Consider the following 18,676-nt stretch of genomic DNA (forward strand, 5'->3'; position numbering starts at 1 on the left):
ATTTTTTTAAGTGAACAGAAAGATGTAGTACCTAAGGCAGGGAATAGAATGACTAGGATGAGGGTAAGAAGAGAGATCTCATTCATGCGCTTTGCAGGGAAAGAGGATGGCATGCGGAACAACAGGTCGGGATCCAAGATGGAGCCTGGTTACTACAGATCTCAGCTGGGTTGTGCAGGATGTGGGTGGAAGGGGAAGGCATGCCATATACTCAAGGACTAGTATGAGCAGAAGTGAAGAGGTAGGGAGTCTGGTGTTCGTTCCGTTGGGTTAGAGGAGAGAGTGTGTGGGGAGGATTATGGAAAACAAGTCTTGAAAGGCATATTGGGGCCGTATCATGGACGATCTTTAATGCTGAGACCTGGCAGTTTGTTTTTTAGGCAGTGGGGTCACACTGAATGCCCTTGAGTCAGGGAGAGACCCAGAAGGTTATGTCAGGAGGTCAGGGGGTTTGGGAGTGGACAGGACTGAGGGGGGCGGGGACTGCCTCAAGCTAAGTTTTCTATGCATACGGAGGGGAGGGGCTTTCTGGCAGATGAATCTCACCCCCTTGATCTTCAGGTCTGTGCTTGAGGTCGTGTTCTGAGGTTATCATCTTTGTGAGAAAGGGAAGTAGAACTAAAGTAAAGGAAAAAAACACTGAGACTAGGAATTGAGAGACCTGCCTGGGAGTGACCCTAAGCTGCTCGCTTTCCCTCTCCTGAATTTTTGTTTCCCCATCAGTAAAACAAGGCAGGCAAGGTGGATTAGATCTGGGCATTTTATTCTCAGGGCCGTGAGCCCTAGAGAAGACTCAGAATTGAGCTTAAAGGAGTCTGTAAACCCTTGAAATTGCATGTAAAATGGTTCCATACCTTCCATCATATTCTCTTTGTCCCACACGGTGCCCTCTGCTGGCAGTGAGCTTTCCTTTTGGCTTCTCCATGTGTTTAATGTGCTCCACTTCACGTTAAAAGCATCGACCACACCCTGTCTTTTTTTTTCCTTCAAGAAAGTGAATGTTATTTAATAAATAGGGATGATTGTAGTGCAATATAAAGAAAACTGATTTAGATCTACAACTTATACCCCAGATGAACTCCATGTCAATTATTTGGTTATAGAAATGCAAAAAGAAAAAAAAAAGTAAAGCATTAGTTACAAAAATAAAGTTATGCTACCATTCCCAGGATTTAAATAAAGTATGAAGAAACAGTATAATATTGTATTACTCAGACATCTTTTGTTTGTTTGAACTATTTCCTTAAGTCAGTTTCCCAGAGTAAAACTGTTGGTGCACACACACACAACACACATTTTCATGGCTCTTGATAGGTGTTGAGAATCAAATTCAGAGCACGTTTTTTTTTTTTTGGCGGTACGCGGGCCTCTCACTGCTGTGGCCTCTCCCGTTGCGGAGCACAGGCTCCGGACATGCAGGCTCAGCGGCCATGGCTCACGGGCCCGGCCGCTCCGCAGCGTGTGGGATCCTCCCGGACCGGGGTACGAACCCGCATCCCGTGCATCGGCAGGCGGACTCTCAACCACCGCGCCACCAGGGAAGCCCCAGAGCACGTTTTTGACAAATATGAGAGTACATATTTCTAGACAGAATTAAACAAAATATCTGAACTAAAGCCCGTCTAGAACATCATACATTCAGTAATTACAACAGATAAAATTAGAAATAACCTGTGTCCACCATTGAAATAAAATAAATTATAACATATCTTTATAACTAAATATTAAGATGTTGCATAAAAAGATAAATATAAAGATTAGTCTGCAAAATGGAAATGGTTTATGATCTAATAAGTGAAAAAATTTAGATGGTATGGGTACTCTAATTAGAACTCTGTAGAAATGTGGATATACTTGTAGGAGACCGCTCCGCGGTATGTGGGATCTTCCCGGACCGGGGCATGAACCTGTGTCCCCTGCATCTGCGGGCGGACTCTCAACCACTGCGCCACCAGGGAAGCCCCGATACTACTACCTTTTATTTTCCCCACTGGCCGCGTGGTTTGTGGGATCTTCGTTCCCAAACCAGGGATTGAACCTGGGCCCTCAGCTGTGAGAGCGAGGAGCCCTAACCACTGGACCACCCAGGGAATTCCCAGCTCCCATACTTCTAATGCTGGAGCTTACATATATAATGTGTCAGTCCATGATTATGGAATGGAATTGAGTTCTGTGTAGGTAGATGGCTCTGAACATTTCCTTTTTCCTGTTTCGTTGTAGCTGTTGATGTGACTTACAGTGTGAAAATGGATGTTGGTCTCTAGATCTGGAATGATGAGGTCACTTAACTTTCCAGGTTAGACAGGAGTTATCTAGGCACCTTTTGCCAATTGGTTTCAAATCCCACTCTTATTATATTCTTCTATCTTGGGCTAACTGGTAGCCGCTTACCACCATGACCCTCATCTTCAGACATTCCCTCACCTTCTAATTCTCTAAATTTTGGAGAAGCAAAATATAATTATTGTTTTCCACAAAATAAAACACTGGTCAGAAACCCAAGGTCCTTTGTGTACCTTCTCTTTGGAGTCCTCTGGTGACCATACATTTCCTGTGCAGTTTGTTGCCAGTGGCTGTAATTAAGACCACCACAACATCTCTGGGCTGGAATGATCTTCATTCCTTTCCATCTTTCATCTGTGGCTCAGAGCCAAAGGATAGTACGCTTTCCAACCGATCTTCCAGCCCATGATTCAACATAGTCCCGACTGGGAACACACAGCCTCCTGGGGCAACTCATTCTAGTGTCACTCAGCTCTTCTACAGCCATTCATTCATTCTTTCTTTCAGCAAGCATGTATTGAATGCCTGTTATTGGTCAGGCTTTTGGGGCTACAAAGATGAATAAGACATGGCCACTTCCCTCTAGGAGCTTACAGTCTAGTTGGGGCGGGGAAGATAGGCAACCAAACTTACAGATAGTGAGACGAGTTGTCGTAGCTATACTGAGTAATACGTTGTTACTAAGCAGTTCACTTCTGTAAAACAAAATAATGTGTCTAGCAAATATGAATTAGCATCTTTTGTGTGCCCTCATGGTGGTATTGGGAATCAGTAAATAAGCAGGGCAGGGGACTGGTTTACCAACTGTGAGAAAATGAAATCTGCAGTAAAGGAGTGGACTCTGGGAGCAAGAAGGAGGGCTTGATTTCACACTGCATTTGCACAAGGGATCAGGGAGGGACCTCCATTGAAAAGGGACCTGCCTCAGAAGGACCTGTTTCAGTGAGTGTTTCAGAACCTTGTTTCCTGGAAGCCTCTGACTGGTGTATAAAGTTGCCTTGTACCAAGAAGCCACACACTATTAAAGATAAATGCTTTAAGCTGTATAGGTACTTGTTTATAAATCATAATTACCATTCATAGAATTTTTGTTGCAATACTATCTCATTTACTGTACAACAACTCTAGGAGATTATTAGTATTTTGATCCTTCATTTCGTAGGTGAGGAAATTGAGGCTTAGAGAGATTAAGTAAATTGCTGTGGGTCACCCATATATATATAGCTGTTCAGTGGCCTAACCAGAATTGAACCCCTGGACTGTTATCCTCCAAACCCAATACCCGGTGAATGGGAGCCGACTCTTGAAACCATTACCAAGAGGTGTGTATAATCCTCTCATTCTGCTGGTAGAGAAACAGCGCTACAGAGAGAAAACACTTGCCGTGAGTCACACAGTGGGTTGTTAGCTGAGTTGGTTAGGAACCTAGGTTTCCCACCTCTCAGTCATGGGCCCATCCCTCTGCCACTCATGGTTTTGGCCTCACGCTGGCTCTTTGTGCCCTGGGCGCTTAGTGATCAATCCACTCTCTTCAGGAGGCGAGCTCACCACTCCCGGATGTGCTGAGCGCCACAGAGCCCCTGAGCGCAGCCCAGAGGGAGATCCAGCGCCAGTCAACGCTGCAGCTGCTGCGCAAAGTCCTGCAGATTCCTGAGAATGAGTCAGAGCTGGCTGAGGTCTTCGCCTTGATTCATGAACTCAATAGCTCTCGACTCGTCCTGTCCAACGTGAGTGAGGAGACGGTCACCATCGAGCAGACTTCTTGGTCGAATTATTATGAGTCTCCATCCACGCAGTGCCTTCTCTGTAGCAGCCCATTGTTCAAAGGGGGACAAAAGTAAGCACCTCTTTCAGATTTACCCTTCCCTAGCTGCCCCATCTTACATGGCCTGTACTGCCCCTTTCTTCAAATACCTTTAAGGCTATAACCTTTGAAGATGTCCTTCTCAGCTTTTCTTAAGGTTTCCTTTACTTTTCCAATTGTCAGAAGTAAAATAATAATGATAATAGTGATTATCCATCATTTCTATTGAAATGTTACTATCACCAACTTAGAATTTAGTTTACTTCTGGACTGCCTGGCATAATGCTTGGATTTGGGAATTCATTGGGGTTGGTTAAATTGGGTTATAAGTTCAGAATTATATTAACTTGAGGGGTGATTCTATAGGCCAGTCCAGGGAAGTGGGAACACCCACCTAGAAAATCCTTGGAACGCAAGGTCCAACACCTTCATTTGCCTACTATATTTAAAGTCTTGAGGATTTTTGCCATTGATCATTGAGCCCAGGAACTGCAGTAAGTTGATTTCCCTTCTGTTTTTTTGTTGATGTTCTTGGTACTAGCTCCCTGGCCGGGCCTCAGGAGTGCTGGCTGCTGACAGCCAGCTGGCTGCAGGTGGTGACTGCCCAGGTGAAGATGTGTCTGAATCCCCATTGTTTGGCCCTGCACAGCTTCATGGACATCTATACAGGTGGGTGCCAGCCTTTTTTCCCTCAGAGGGCATGTTTGAGAATAGCCTCTGTGGGTCAGACCTCTAGTCCTTTGAGACTGGATCTTCTCTCAGATAGGGCTTCTGAGGAAGAGGGTGTTTTTCCTCCTGGATATCTCAGCCCCAGAAGATTCCGTTTATCTCAGAAGTGTTAGGACTCTCTTATCAGTGCTCTTTAAACAAAGTTAATTGTAAAATAACAGATCTTCGTTGTGGGAAAAACAAAATGCTGACCGAGTAAAAAGAAACTAAAAATCACTAGTAATCCTACTGCCGTGAGATGAACATTTAATATTGTGCTCTGTAGTCTTTCAGGTGTGTTATTCATCCCTGCAGAATAAAAGAAGATACAGGATTTATAGATCTATAGTTTTTCTTTGAACAAAAGTGGGGCTGTGCTGGATGTTGTTTTGGAGTGTTCTTTTTAAACACAGTGATGTATCATGACATCTTCCTATGCCAGCAAGTGGAGAAATACATGACCATTTTTAAGGAGTGTGTGATGTTGCATTTTATAGTCCTCTTAATAATTAAGTCTTTTGTACAGCCTTAATTATTTCCTTTGGGCAGATGCCCAAAAGTGGAATTGCTGCATATTCACCCTTTCCTTCCATTCGTTCATCAGCATCATTCATTGAACACTGGCCATGTACCAACCACTCTGAAAATTTGAATCTTGGGTTTTCTATGTAGAATGGAGAGCTGAAGATTAAGGAGTATTTATTATTCTCTTTGTCTTCAGAACCTTATGGTGCCTTATTTTGAATTCATGCTTTTATTGTCTTGTTTTGCCAGATTGAGTTTGTACTACTTTATGCTCTTGTCAGCAGTTAATGAGAATGCCATTTCCCTGCAGTCTGTCTCAGCCTGTAATACCTAGGGTTTATATATATTTTTAAAATTTTAACTTTAAATTTACATGCAGTAAAATTTGCTTTGCTGTTGTGCAGTTCTGTGAGTTCTGACAAATGCACTGAGTTGTGTAACTGCCACCACAGTCAGTATATAGAACAGTTCCATCACCTCACAACATTCTTTTTCTGTCCCTTTGTAATCAAAACCACCCCTCACCCCTAACCTCTAGCAACCATTTGATGTTTTCTTCATTCCGTATAGTTCTATCTTTCCAGAGCATCATACAAATCTATAGTACCATTTTGAGTTTGGCTTCTTTCACTAAGTGTAATGCCTTTGAAATTCACCCATATTGTTCTTTGTATCAGTAGATTGTTCCTTTTTATTGTTGAGTAGCTTTCCATTGTGCGGAGCACCACACGTGATTTATCTGTTCACTCCTTGAAGGATGTTTGGGATTCTACCAGTTTTTGGCAGTTATGAATAGAGTTGCTGTAAACATTCATGTATAGGCTTTTTTTTTTGTTATTGGAGGACAGTTGCTTTACAATGTTGTGTTAGTTTCTACTATACAGCAAAGTGAATCAGCTATACGTATACATATATCCCCTCCTTTTTGGATTTCATTCCCATTTAGGTCACCACAGAGCACTGAGTAGAGTTACTTGTGCTATACAGTAGGTTCTCGTTAGTTGTCTCTTTTATACATAGTATCAATAGTGTATATATGGCAATCCCAATCTCCGAATTCATTCCACACCCCGCCCCCCCTTTCCTCCTTGGTATCCATGTTCGTTCTCTACATCTGTTCATGTATAGGCTTTTGTGTAAACAAAAATTTTCACTCCTTTTGGGTAAATACACTAGGAGTCAGATTGCTGTGCCATGTGGTAAGTGTATATTTAATTTTATAAGAACTCGCCAAACCGTTTACCTAAATGTTGCTGCCATTTTGCATTCCCTCTAACAATGAGTGAGAGTTCCAGTTTGCCTCACTTGTCAGCACTTGGTAATGTCTAGTTTTTTGTGTGTGTTTTAGCCATTCTAATAGGTGTGTGTAGTAGTAACTCATTGTGGTTTCAATTTCTATTTCCTCAATGACTGATGATGTTGAGCATCTTTTCACGGGTTTATTTGCCATCTGTATTTCTTTGGTGAAGTACCTGTTCCACCTTTGGCCCATTGAACTGGGTTGTTTTCTTGCTGTTGAGTTTTAAATGTTCTTTATATAGTCTGGATACATGTCCTTTGTCGGATAAGTGATTTGCAAATACTTTATACTTTATTATGGTCTGTGGCTTGTATTCTCATTCTCTTAACACAGTCTCCCACAGAGCAAAAGTTCTTAATTAAAGACCAATTCATCAATTTTTTCTTTTAGAGATTGTTTCTGATGTTATTGCTAAGATGTCTTTACCTAGGTGGAGATCATAAGTATTTTTCCTATGTTTTCTGCTAAAAGTTTTATAATTTATCGTTTACATTTAAGTCTATGATCCATTTTTAATTGATTTTTTATATAAAGTATGAGGCCCAGATTGAAGGTTTTTTTTTCCATTTGGACATCCATTACTTCCACCATTTGTTGAAAAGTAGTTCTTTCTCCTCTGAATTGCCTTTGCTCCTTTATTGGAAATCGATTGATCTTGTAATTGTGGGCCTATTTCTGCACCCTGTTCTATTGGTTTATGCTGTCTATCCTTTAGCAAATACCGCACGTTGTCTTGATTACTGCAGCTTTGTAGTAAGTCTTATAGCCAGGTAGTGTGAATCCTCCAATCTTGTTTTTCCTGAATTGTTTTAACTGTTTAGTTTCTTGCATTCCCATGTAAATTTTAGAATCAGCTTGTTAGTGTCTACAGAATCCTGCTAGAATTTTTTTTTTTTTTTTGCGGTACGCGGGCCTCTCACTGTTGTGGCCTCTCCCGTTGCGGAGCACAGGCTCTGGACGCGCAGGCTTAGCGGCCATGGCTCACGGGCCCAGCTGCTCCGCGGCACGTGGGATCCTCCCAGACCGGGGCACGAACCCGCGTCCCCCGCATCGGCAGGCGGACTCTCAACCACTGTGCCACCAGGGAAGCCCCCGTGCTAGAATTTTAACTGGGATTGTGTTAAATCTGTAGATCGGTTTGGGGAAGTTTGACATGCTTAAAGATACTGAGTCTTCCAATCCACGAACATGGTCTATCTCTCCATTTTATTACATTTTCTTTTGTTTTTCTCATCAGTGTTTTGTTGTTTTCAGCATATAGTTCCGGTACATATTTTGTTAGATTATACTAAATGACATGGTTCAATTTCTAACTGTTCAGTGCTAGTATAGAAATACAATTGGGTTTTGTCTATTGATTTTATTCAGTGACCTTGCAAAACTCACTTACTAACTTTAGGAACTTTTTGTAGATTAGTATTATAATTTTTTACATTTTGTCAATTTGATAGGTAAAAACTGAAATATCATTTTTTAATTTATTTTTTATTGAAGTATAGTTGATTTACAATGTTGTGTTAATTGCTGCTGTACAGCAGAGTGACTCAGTTATACACATATATACATCCTTTTTAAATATTCTTTTCCATTATGGTTTATCCCAGGATATTGAATATAGTTCCCTGTGCTATACAGTAGGACCTTGCTGCTTATCCAGTCTATATGTAATATGTACTAACCCCAACTCCCAGTCCATCCCTCCCCTACCTCTCTTCCCCCTTGGCAACCACAAATTTGTTCTCTATGTCTGAGTGTGTTTCTGTTTCATAGATAGGTTCACTTGTGCCCTATTTTAGATTCCACATATAAGTGATTTCGTACGGTATTTGTCTTTCTCTTTCGGACTTACTTCACTTGGTATGGTAATCTCTAGTTGTATTCATGTTGCTGCATGTGCCGTTATTTTTTTATGGCTGAGTTATATTCCATTGTATACATGCATCACATCTTCTTTATCCATTCATCTGTCGATGGATATTTAGGTTGTTCCCATGTCTTGGCTATTGTGAATAGTGCTGCAGTGAACATGGGGGCACGTGTATCCTTTTTTTTTTTTTTGCGGTACGCGGGCCTCTCACTGTTGTGGCCTCTCCCGTTGCGGAGCACAGGCTCTGGACGCGTAGGCTCAGTGGCCGTGGCTCACGGGCCTAGCCGCTCCACGGTATGTGGGATCTTCCCAGACCAGGGCATGAACCCGTGTCCCCTGCATCGGCAGGTGGACTCTCAACCACTGCGCCACCAGGGAAGCCCATGTGTATCCTTTTGAACTACGTCTTTTTCCAGATATATGCCCAGGCGTGGGATCACATGGTAATACCTTTTTAGTTTTCCATACTGTTTTCCATAGTGGCTGTACTAACTTGCATTCCCACCAACAGTGAAGGAGGGTTCCCTTTTCTCCACACCCTCTCTAGCATTTATTGTGTATAGACTTTTTAATGATGGCCATTCTGACTGGTGTGAGTTGGTGGTACCTCACTGTAGTTTTGATTTGCATTTCTCTAATAATTAGTGATGTTGAACATTGTTTCATGTGCCTATTGACCATCTATCTGTCTTCTTTGGATAAATGTCTATTTAGGTCTTCTAGCCATTTTTTGATTTGGCTGTTTGGTTTTTTTTTTTTTGGTTGTTGTTGAGTTGTATGAACTGTTTGTATATTTTGGAAATTAAGCCCTTGTTGGTCACATTGTTCGCAAATATTTTTTCCCATTCCATAAGTTGTCTTTTCGTTTTGTTTATGGTTTCCTTTGCTGTGCAAAAGCTTGTAAGTTTGATTAGGTCCCATTTGTTTATTTTATTTTTTGCGGTATGCGGGCCACTCACTGTTGTGGCCTCTCCCGTTGCGGAGCACAGGCTCCGGACGTGCAGGCTCAGCGGCTATGGCTCACGGGCCCAGCCGCTCCGCGGCATGTGGGATCCTCCCGGACCGGGGCACGAACCCGTGTCCCCTGCATCGGCAGGCGGACTCCCATGTGTTTAATTTTGTTTTTATTTTGTTTATTTTCTGTTGCCGTGGGAGACCTAAGAAAACATTGGTACAGTTTCTATCAGAGAATGTTTTGCCTACAGTCTCTTCTAGGAATTTTATGGGGTCTTGTCTTATATTTAAGTCTTTAAGCCATTTTGAGTTTATTTTTGTGCATGGTGTGAGGGTGTGTTCTAACTTCATTGATTTACAGACAGCTGTCCAACTTTCCCAGCACCACTTGATGAAGAGACTGTCTTTTTCCCATTGTATATTCTTGCCTCCTTTGTTGAAGATTAATTGGCCATAGGGGTGTGGGTTTATTTCTGGGCTCTCTATTCTGTTCCGTTGATCTGTTTGTTTTTGTGCCAGTACCACACTGTTTTGATTACTGTAGCTTTGAAATATTGTCTGAAGTCTGGAAGGGTTATGCCTCTTGATTTGTTCCTTTTCCTCAGGATTGCTTTAGCAATTCTGGGTCTTTTGTGATTCCATATAAATTTTAGGATTATTTGTTATAGTTCTGTGAAAAATGTCCTGGGTAATTTGATAGGGATCGCATTAAATCTGTAGATTGCTTTGGGTAGTTGCCATTTTAACAATATTAATTCTCCCAGTCCAAGAGCATGGGATAGCTTTCCATTTCTTTGAATCATCTTCAGTTTCCTTTATTAATGTTTTTTAATTCTCAGCGTATAAGTCTTTCGCTTCCTTGGTCAGGTTTATTCCTAAGTTTTGTTTTTTGGGTTTTTTGGGGGTGTGATTTTAAAAGGTATTGTTTTTTTCACATTCCCTTTCTGCTATTTCATTGTTGTTGTAAAGAAATGCAATCTCTTTCTGTATGTTAATCTTGTATCCTGCTGCCTTGCTAAATTCATTTATCAGTTCTGTTAGTTTCTGTGTGGAGTCTTCAGCGTTTTCTATGTATAGCATCATGTCATGTGCATATAGTGACAGTTTTACCTCTTCCCTTCCAATTTGTTTACCTTTTATTTCTTTTTCTTGTCTGATTGCTGTAGCTAGGACTTCCAATACTATGTTGAATAGAAGTGGTGAGAGTGGACATCCTTGTCTTATTCCAGATTTTAGCGGGAAGGCTTGTCATAAATAGCTTTTATTATGTTGAGATATGTTCCCTCTCTGCCCATTTTGGTAAGAGTTTTTATCATGAATGGATGTTGAATTTAGTTAAATGCTTTTTCTGCGTCTATTGAGATGATCATGTGGTTTTTGTCTTTTCTTTTGTTAACGTGGTATAGCACATTGATTTTGTGTATGTTGGTCCATCCTTGTGAACTTGGGATGAATTCCACTTGGTTGTGGTGTATGATCTTTTTTATGCATTGTATTCGGTTTGCTAGTGTTCTGTTGAGAATTTTTGCATCTATGTTCATCAAAGATATTGGCCTGTAGTTTTCTTTTTTGGTGGTATCTTTGTCTGGTTTTGGTATCAGGGTGATGGTGGCTTCACAGAATATCTTTGGGAGTGTTCCCTCCTCTTCAGTCTTTTGAAAGAGTTTGAGAAGGATCAGTAAAAGTTTCTCTTTGTATGTATGGTAGAATTTGCCTGTGAAGCCATCTGGCCCTGGACTTCTGTTTGTAGATCGTTTTTTTAATTACATATTCTATTTCAGTTCTAGTGATTGATCTGTTCAAATTATCTGTTTCTTCTTGATTCAGTTTTGGTGGGCTGTATGTTTCTAGAAAGTTGTCCATTTCTTCTTGGTTGTTGAATTTGTTGGCGTATGATTGTTCATAGTATTCTTTTGTGGTTTTTTGTATTTCTGTGGTATCAGTTGAGATTTCTCCTTTTCTGTTTCTTATTTTGTTTATTTGGGTCCTCTTTCCGTCTTGGTGAGAATGGCCAGAGGTTTGTCAATTTTGTTTACCCTTTCAAAGAACCAGCTGTTGGTTTTATTCGTTTTTTTTCTATTTTTTTTTAATCTCTATTTTATTTCTTCTCTCATCTCTATTATTTCCTTCCTTCTGCTGACTAGGTTTTGTTTGTTCTTATTTTTCTAAGTCTTTTAGGTGGTAGATTAGGTTGTTTGAGATTTTTCTTGTTTTTTGAGGAAGGCTTGTATAGCTGTGAGCTTCCCTCTAAGAACTGTTTTTGCTGCATCCCATAGATTTTGTATGGTTGTGTTTTCATTGTCATTTGCCTCAAGGCATTTTTAAATTTCCTTTTTGATTTCCTCATTGACCCATTGGTTTTTTAGTAACACGTCCTTTAGTCTTCATGTAATCTTTTTTTCCCCACATTTCTTTTCCTGTGGCTAATTTCTACTTTCCTGCCATTGTGGTCAGGGAAGATGCTTGCAATAATTTCTATACTCTTAAATTTGTTGGTTAGCGTTATGCCCTAGTATGTGGTCAATCCTAGAGAATGTTCCATGTGCACTTGAAAAGAATGTGTATTCTGAGTTTTTTGGATGTAATGTCCTGAAATAATCAAGTCTAACTGTTCTGTTGTATCATTTTGAATCTGTTGCCTTATTGATTTTCTGTCTAGAAGATCTGTCCATTAATATGAGTGGGGTGTTAAAGTCTCCTACTATTATCGTAGTCCTATCAATTTCTTTCTTTATGTCTATTAATATTCTATGTATTTAGGTGCTCCTATATAGGGTGCATATATGTTAATGAGTGTAATATCCTCTTGTGTTGATCCCTTTATCGTTATATAATGTCCTTCTTTATCTTCTTTACGGCCTTTGTTTTAAAGTTTGTTTTGTGTGATATGAGTATTGCAACCCCTGCTTTCTTGTCATTTCCATTTGCATGAAATATCTTTTTCCATCTCCTCACTTTCAATCTATGTGTGTCCTTTGCCCTAAAGTGGGTCTCATAGGCAGCATATTGTAGGCTCTTGTTTTTTAGTCCAGTCTGCCACTCTGTCTTTTGATTGGAACAGTTAATTCATTGACATTTAAGGTAATTATTGATAAATATGTATTTATTGCCATTTTAAACCTTGTTTTCCTGCTGGCTCTATTTTTCTTTTTTGTTCCTTTCTTTTTGTTTTACTTTTTGTCATTTGATGATTTCCTTTTATTTTATGCTTGTGTTCTTTTTGTTTTTTGTGAATCTATTGTATGTTTTTGATTTGTGGTTACCCTCTTTTTCAAGTACGTTAACCCCTTCCTATATCTGCTTGCTTTAGACATATAGGGTCAAACACATTCTTAAAAAAAAAGAATGTAAATTTTTTTACTCTTGTCCCCCAGATTTTATGATTTTGATGTCCCTTTTACATCTTCATGCTCATCCTTTTGCTGTTCCTTGTGTTTATCGTCACTTTCACAAATAGATATTATTTTTGATCTGTATACTGGCTTACTTAAGTGATTTACTTTGCAACTGTGATTTCCTTTTTCCTATATCTTCTTGCTTTTTTATTTAGAGAAGACCTTTCAATATTTCTTTTAGGGTAGATTTAGTATCAGTGTATTCTTTTAGTTTTTGCTTGTCTGAGAAATTCTTTATTTCTCCTCCTATTCTAAATATGATAATCTTGCTGGGTAGAGTATTCTAAGTTGCAAATTTTTCCCTTTCAAGACTGAATATATTTTGCCACTCCATTCTGGCCTGCAATGTTTCTGTAGAGAAATCAGCTGATAGCCTTATGGGGGTTCCCTTGTGATTCACTCTCTGTTCGGAGTATTTTGTGTCTCCATACAAATTTAAAAATCTTTTGTTCTGGTTCTGTAAAAAATGCTGCTGGTAATTTGATAGGGATTGCATATTGAATCTGTAGATTGCCTTGGGTAATATAGTTATTTTGACAATATTGATTCTTCCATCCAAGAACATGGTATACCTTTCTATCTTTTGTGTCACCTTTGATTTCTTTTGACAGTGTCTTATAGTTTTCAGAGTAAAGGTCCTTTGCCTCCTTAAGTAGGTTTATTCCTAGATATTTTGTTCTTTTTGATGTGATGGTAAATGGGATTGTTTCTTTAATTTCTCTTTCTGATCTTTTGTTGTTAGTGTATAGAAATGCAAGAGATTTCTGTGTATTAATTTTGTATCCTGAAACTTGACTGAATTCATCGATGAGCTCTAGTAGTTTCCTGGTAGCATCTTTAGGATTTTCTATATATAATATCATGTCATCTCCAAATGGTGACAGTTTTACTTCATTTCCAATTTGGATTGCTTTTATTTCTTTCTCTTCTCTGATTGCCATGGCTAGAACTTCCAAAACTTTGTTGACTAAAAGTGACAAGAGTGGACCTCCTTGTTTTGTTCCTGATCTTAGAGGAAATGTTTTCACTTTTTCACTGCTGAGTATGTTATCTGTAGGTTTGTCATATATGGCCTTTATTATGTTGAGGTATGTTCCCTCTAGGCCCACACTCTGGAGAGTTTTTATCATAAATAGATGTTGAATTTTGTCAAAAGCTTTTTTTTTGCACCTATTGAGATGATCATATGGTTTTTATTCTTCAGTTTGTTGATGTGGTGCATCACACTGATTGATGTGCAGATATTGAAAAGTCCTTGCGTCCCAGGGATAAATAAATCCCCCTTGATCGTGGTGTATGATCCTTTTAATGTATTGTTGAAGTCAGTTTGCTAGTATTGGCTTGGCCAAAATGCTCGTTTGTGTTTTTCCGTAAGATGGCTCTAGTAGCCCTTAGTTGTCTTTAACTTCATTCAAAACAATTTCGTTAGGTTGTATTGTGACACCTGTCATATCAGCGTTCATTTAAACGAAAACTTATCAGGATTGTTGAATTTTTGCGTAGCCATTTTAATATTGAAGATGGAAGAAAAAAGCAACATTTTTGGCGTGTTACGCTTTATTATTTCAAGAAAGGTAAAAACGCAACTGAAACGCAGAAAATTTGTGCAGTGTATGAGAAGGTGCTGTGACTGATCAAATGTGTCAGAAGTGGTTTGCGAAGTTTTCTGCTAGAGATTTCTTGCTGGACGATGCTCCATGGTTGGGTAGACCAGTTGAAGTTGATAGAGATCAAATCGAGACATTAATTGCAAACAGTCAACGTTACACCATGCGGGAGATAGCCGACATACTCAAAATATCCAAATCAAGCATTGAAAATCATTTGTACCAGCTTGGTTATGTTAATCACTTTGATGTTTGGGTTCCACATAAGCCAAGCAAAAAAAACCTTCCACATGCAGTTCTCTATTTAAACAGTAAAAACGTTCCAGTTTTTAAAACAAATTGTGACGGGCAATGAAAAGTGGATACTGTACGATAATGTGGAACGGAAGAGATCATGGGGCAACCACCACCAACACCACCAAAAGCCGATCTTCATCCAAAGAAGGTGACGTGTGTATGGTGGGATTGAAAGGGAGTCCTCTATTATGAGCTCCTTCCTGAAAACCAAACGATTAATTCAAACAAGTACTACTCCAGTTAGACCAACTGAAAGCAGCATCGACAAAAAGCGTCCGGAATTAGTCAACAGAAAACATATAATCTTCCATCAGGATAATGCAAGACCACATGTTTGATGACCAGTCAAAAAATGTTACAGCTTGGCTGGGAAGTTCTCATTCATCCACTGTACTCACCAGACATTGCACCTTCGGATTTCCATTGATTTAGGTCTTGACAAAATTCTCTTAATGGAAAAAGTTTCAATTTCCTGGAAGACTGTAAAAGGTAACTGGAACAGTTCTTTGCTCAAAAAGGTAAAAAGTTTTGGAAAGATGGAATTATGAAGTTGCCTGAAAAATGGCAGAAGGTAGTGGAACGAAAGGCTGAATATATTGTTCAAGGAAGTTCTTGGTGAAAATGAAAAATGCGTCTTTTATTTTTTTCTTAAAAACTGAAGGAACTTCTAGGCCAACCCAGTATTTTGTTGAGGATTTTTGCATCTTCATCAGTGATATTGGCCTGTGGTTTTTTTTGTTTGCTTTTTGTTTTGTTTTGTGGTATCTTTGGTTTTGGTATCAGGGTGATGGTGACCTCAGAATGAGTTTGGGAGTGTTCCTTCCTCTGCAATGTTTTGGAATAGTTTCAGAAGGATAGGTGTTAACTCGCCTCTAAATGTTTGATAGAATTTGCCTGTGAAGCCATTTGGTCCTGGACTTTTGTTTGTTGGGAGTTTTTAAATCATAGTTTCAATGTCAGTATTTGTGAGTGGTCTGTTCATATTTTCTATTTCTTCCTGGTTCAGTCTTGGGAGATTGTACCTTTCTAAGTATTTGTCCATTTCTTCTAAGCTATCCATTTTATTGGCATATAATTGCTTGTAGTAGTCTCTTATGACCCTTTGTGTTTCTCTGGTGTGAGTTGTAACTTCTCCTTTTTCATTTCTAATTTTATTGTCTGGAGCCCTCTCCCTTTTTTTCTTGATGCATCTGGCTAAAGGTTTATCAGTTTTGTTTACCTTCTCAAAGAACAAGCTTTTAGTTTCATTGTTCTTTTCTATTGTTTTCTTTGTCTCTATTTCATTCATTTCTGCTCTAATCTTTATGATTTCCTTCCTTCTACTAACTTTGGGTTTTGATTGTTATTCTTTCTGTAGTTGCTTTAGGTATGTAAGGTTAGCTTGTTTATTTGAGATTTTTCTTGTTTCCTGAGGTAAGATTGTATTGCTATAAACTTCCCTCATAGAACTGTTTTTTCTGCGTCCCATAGGTTTTGGATCATCGTGCGTTCATTTGCGTTTGTTTCTAGGTATTTTTTGATTTCCTCTTTGATTACTTCAGTGATCCACTGGTTGTTTAGTAGCATATTGTTTAGCCTCCATATGTTTGTGTTTTTTTAGTTTTTTTTCTTGCGATCAATTTCTAACCTCATAGCATTGTGGTTGGAAAAGATGCTTGATATGATTTCAGTTTTCTTAAATCCACTGAGGCTTGCTTTGTCACCCAACATGTGATGAATCCTGGAGAACGTTCCATGTGTACTTGAAAAGAATGTGTATTTTGCTACTTTTGGATGGAATGCTCTCTGAATATCAATTAAGTCCATCTCGTCTAATGTGTCATTTAAGGCCTGTGTTTCCTTATTGATTTTCCGTCTGGATGATCTGTCCATTGATGTAAGTGGGGTGTTAAAGTCCCCACTATTAAATTGTGTTACATCGATTTCTCCTTTTACGGCTGTTAGCATTCGCCTTATATATTGAGGTGCTTCTATGTTGGGTGCATATATATTTACAATTCTTATATCTTCTTTTTGGATTGATCACTTGATCATCTTTGTTTCTTGTAATAGTCTTTATTTTAAAGTCTATTTTGTCTGATATGAGTATTGGTGCTCCAGCTTTCTTTTGATTTCCATTTGCATTGAATACCTTTTTCCATCCCCTCACTTTCAGTCTGTTATGTGTCCCTAGAACTGAAGTGTGTCTATTGTAGACAGCATATATATGGGTCTTGTTTTTGTATCCATTCAGCCAGTCTGTGTCTTTTGGTTAGAACATTTAATCCATTTACTTTTAAGGTAATTGTCAATATCCGTGTTCTTATTGCCATGTTGTTAATTGTCTTGGATTTGTTTTTGTAGGTCTTTTTTCTTCCCTTCCTCTTTTGTTCTCTTCTTGTGATTTGATGACTAACTTTAGTGTTGTGTTTGGATTCCTTTTTCTTTTTTGTGTGTGCATCTGCTGTATACTTTTGGTTTGCTGTTACCATGTGGTTTTGATATAGCAGTCTGTATATAAACAAGATTGTTTTAACTTCCTGGTCTTTTAATTTCAAGTGCATTTCCAATATCCTGCATTTGTACACTCCTCATGATTGCTGGTTTTGATACCATATTTGTGTGTGGATGATTTCCCACCCTTACTGTATGTTTACCCTTACCAGTGAGCTTTCCCATTTGTAATTTTCTTGTTTCTAGTTGTGGTCTTTTCTTTTCCACCTAGAGAAGGTACTTTAACATTTGTTGCAAAGCTGGTCTGTTAGTGCTGAATTTTCTTAGCTTTTGCTTGTCTGTAAAGCTTTTGATTTCTCTGTCAAATCTGAACGAGAGCCTTGCTGGGTAGAGTATTCTTGGTTGTAGTTTCTTCCCTTCCATCGCTTTAAATATATCGTGCCATTCCCTCATGGCCTGCAGAGTTTCTGCTGAAAAATCAGGTAATAATCTTACGAAAATTCCCTTGTATTTTATTTGTTGCTTTAAATATTTTCTCTTTGCCTTTAATTTTTGTCAGTTTGGTTACTATGTGTCTCGGCATGTTCCTCCTTGGGTTTATCCTGTATGGACTCTCCGCTTCCTGGACTTGGGTGACTGTTTCCTTTCTCATGTTAGGGAAGTTTTCAGCTATATCTCTTCAGATATTTTCTCAGGTTCTCTCTCTCTCTCTTCTCCTTCTGGGACCACTATAATGCAAATGTTGGTGCATTTAATGTTGTCCCAGAGGTTTCTTAGACTGTCCTCATTTCTTTTTATTCTTTATTCTGTTCCACAGCAGTGATTTCCACCATTCTGTCTTCCAGCTCACTTATCCATTCTTCTGCCTCGCTTATTCTCCTATAGATTCCTTCTAGTGTATTTTTTATTTCAATTATCATATTGTTCATCTCTGTTTGTTTGTTCTTTAGTTCTTCTAGGTCTTTGTTAAACATTTCTTTTATCTTCACCTGTGCCTCCATTCTTTTTCCGAGATCTTGGATCATTACTCTGAATTCTTTTTACTATCATTACTCTGAATTCTTTTTTGGGTAGATTTCCTATCTCCACTTCACTTAGTTGTTCTGGGGTTATATCTTGTTCCTTCTTCTGGGACATATTCCTCTGCTGTCTCGTTTTTGTCTAACTTTCTGTGAGTGTGGTTTCCATTCCACAGGCTGCAGGGTTGTAGTTCTTCTTGCTTTTGCTGTTGCCTCCTGGTGGATGAGGCCAGTTTGCAAGGCTTGTGCAGGCTTCCTGGTGGGAGGGACTGGTCCCTGCACATTGGTTGGTCTAGCTGGGTCTTGTCCCTCTGGTGGGCAGGGCTGTGTCAAGGGGTGTGTTTAGCAGGCAGCTGTGTGCTCAGGAAGATTTTAGGCAGTCAGTCTGCTGATGGGCGGGGCTGTGTTCCTGATCTGTTGGTGGTTTTTCCTGAGGCATCCCAGCACTGGATCCTGCAGGTTGTTGGGTGGGGCCGGGTTTTGG

The 18,676-nt window shown here is 39.3% G+C and overlaps 1 protein-coding gene across 6 annotated transcripts in view; it reads left to right on the forward strand.

Annotated features, from left to right (window-relative positions):
- Positions 1–18,676, forward strand: part of HMGXB3 (HMG-box containing 3) — a 58,513-nt gene that overhangs the window by 27,734 nt on the left and 12,103 nt on the right. For all 6 annotated transcript variants that reach the window (XM_022590094.3, XM_022590098.2, XM_089909542.1 and 3 more), the window contains 2 exons: positions 3,819–4,120; positions 4,629–4,756. In XM_022590094.3, the coding sequence (XP_022445802.1) occupies positions 3,819–4,120; positions 4,629–4,756 (430 nt within the window). The remainder of the gene's footprint in view (positions 1–3,818; positions 4,121–4,628; positions 4,757–18,676) is intronic.

This window comes from Delphinapterus leucas, chromosome 3 (assembly GCF_059928025.1).
Source record: "Delphinapterus leucas isolate spDelLeu-1000000601 "Yukka" chromosome 3, BTC_Dleu_Yukka2, whole genome shotgun sequence".
NCBI lineage: Eukaryota > Metazoa > Chordata > Mammalia > Artiodactyla > Monodontidae > Delphinapterus > Delphinapterus leucas.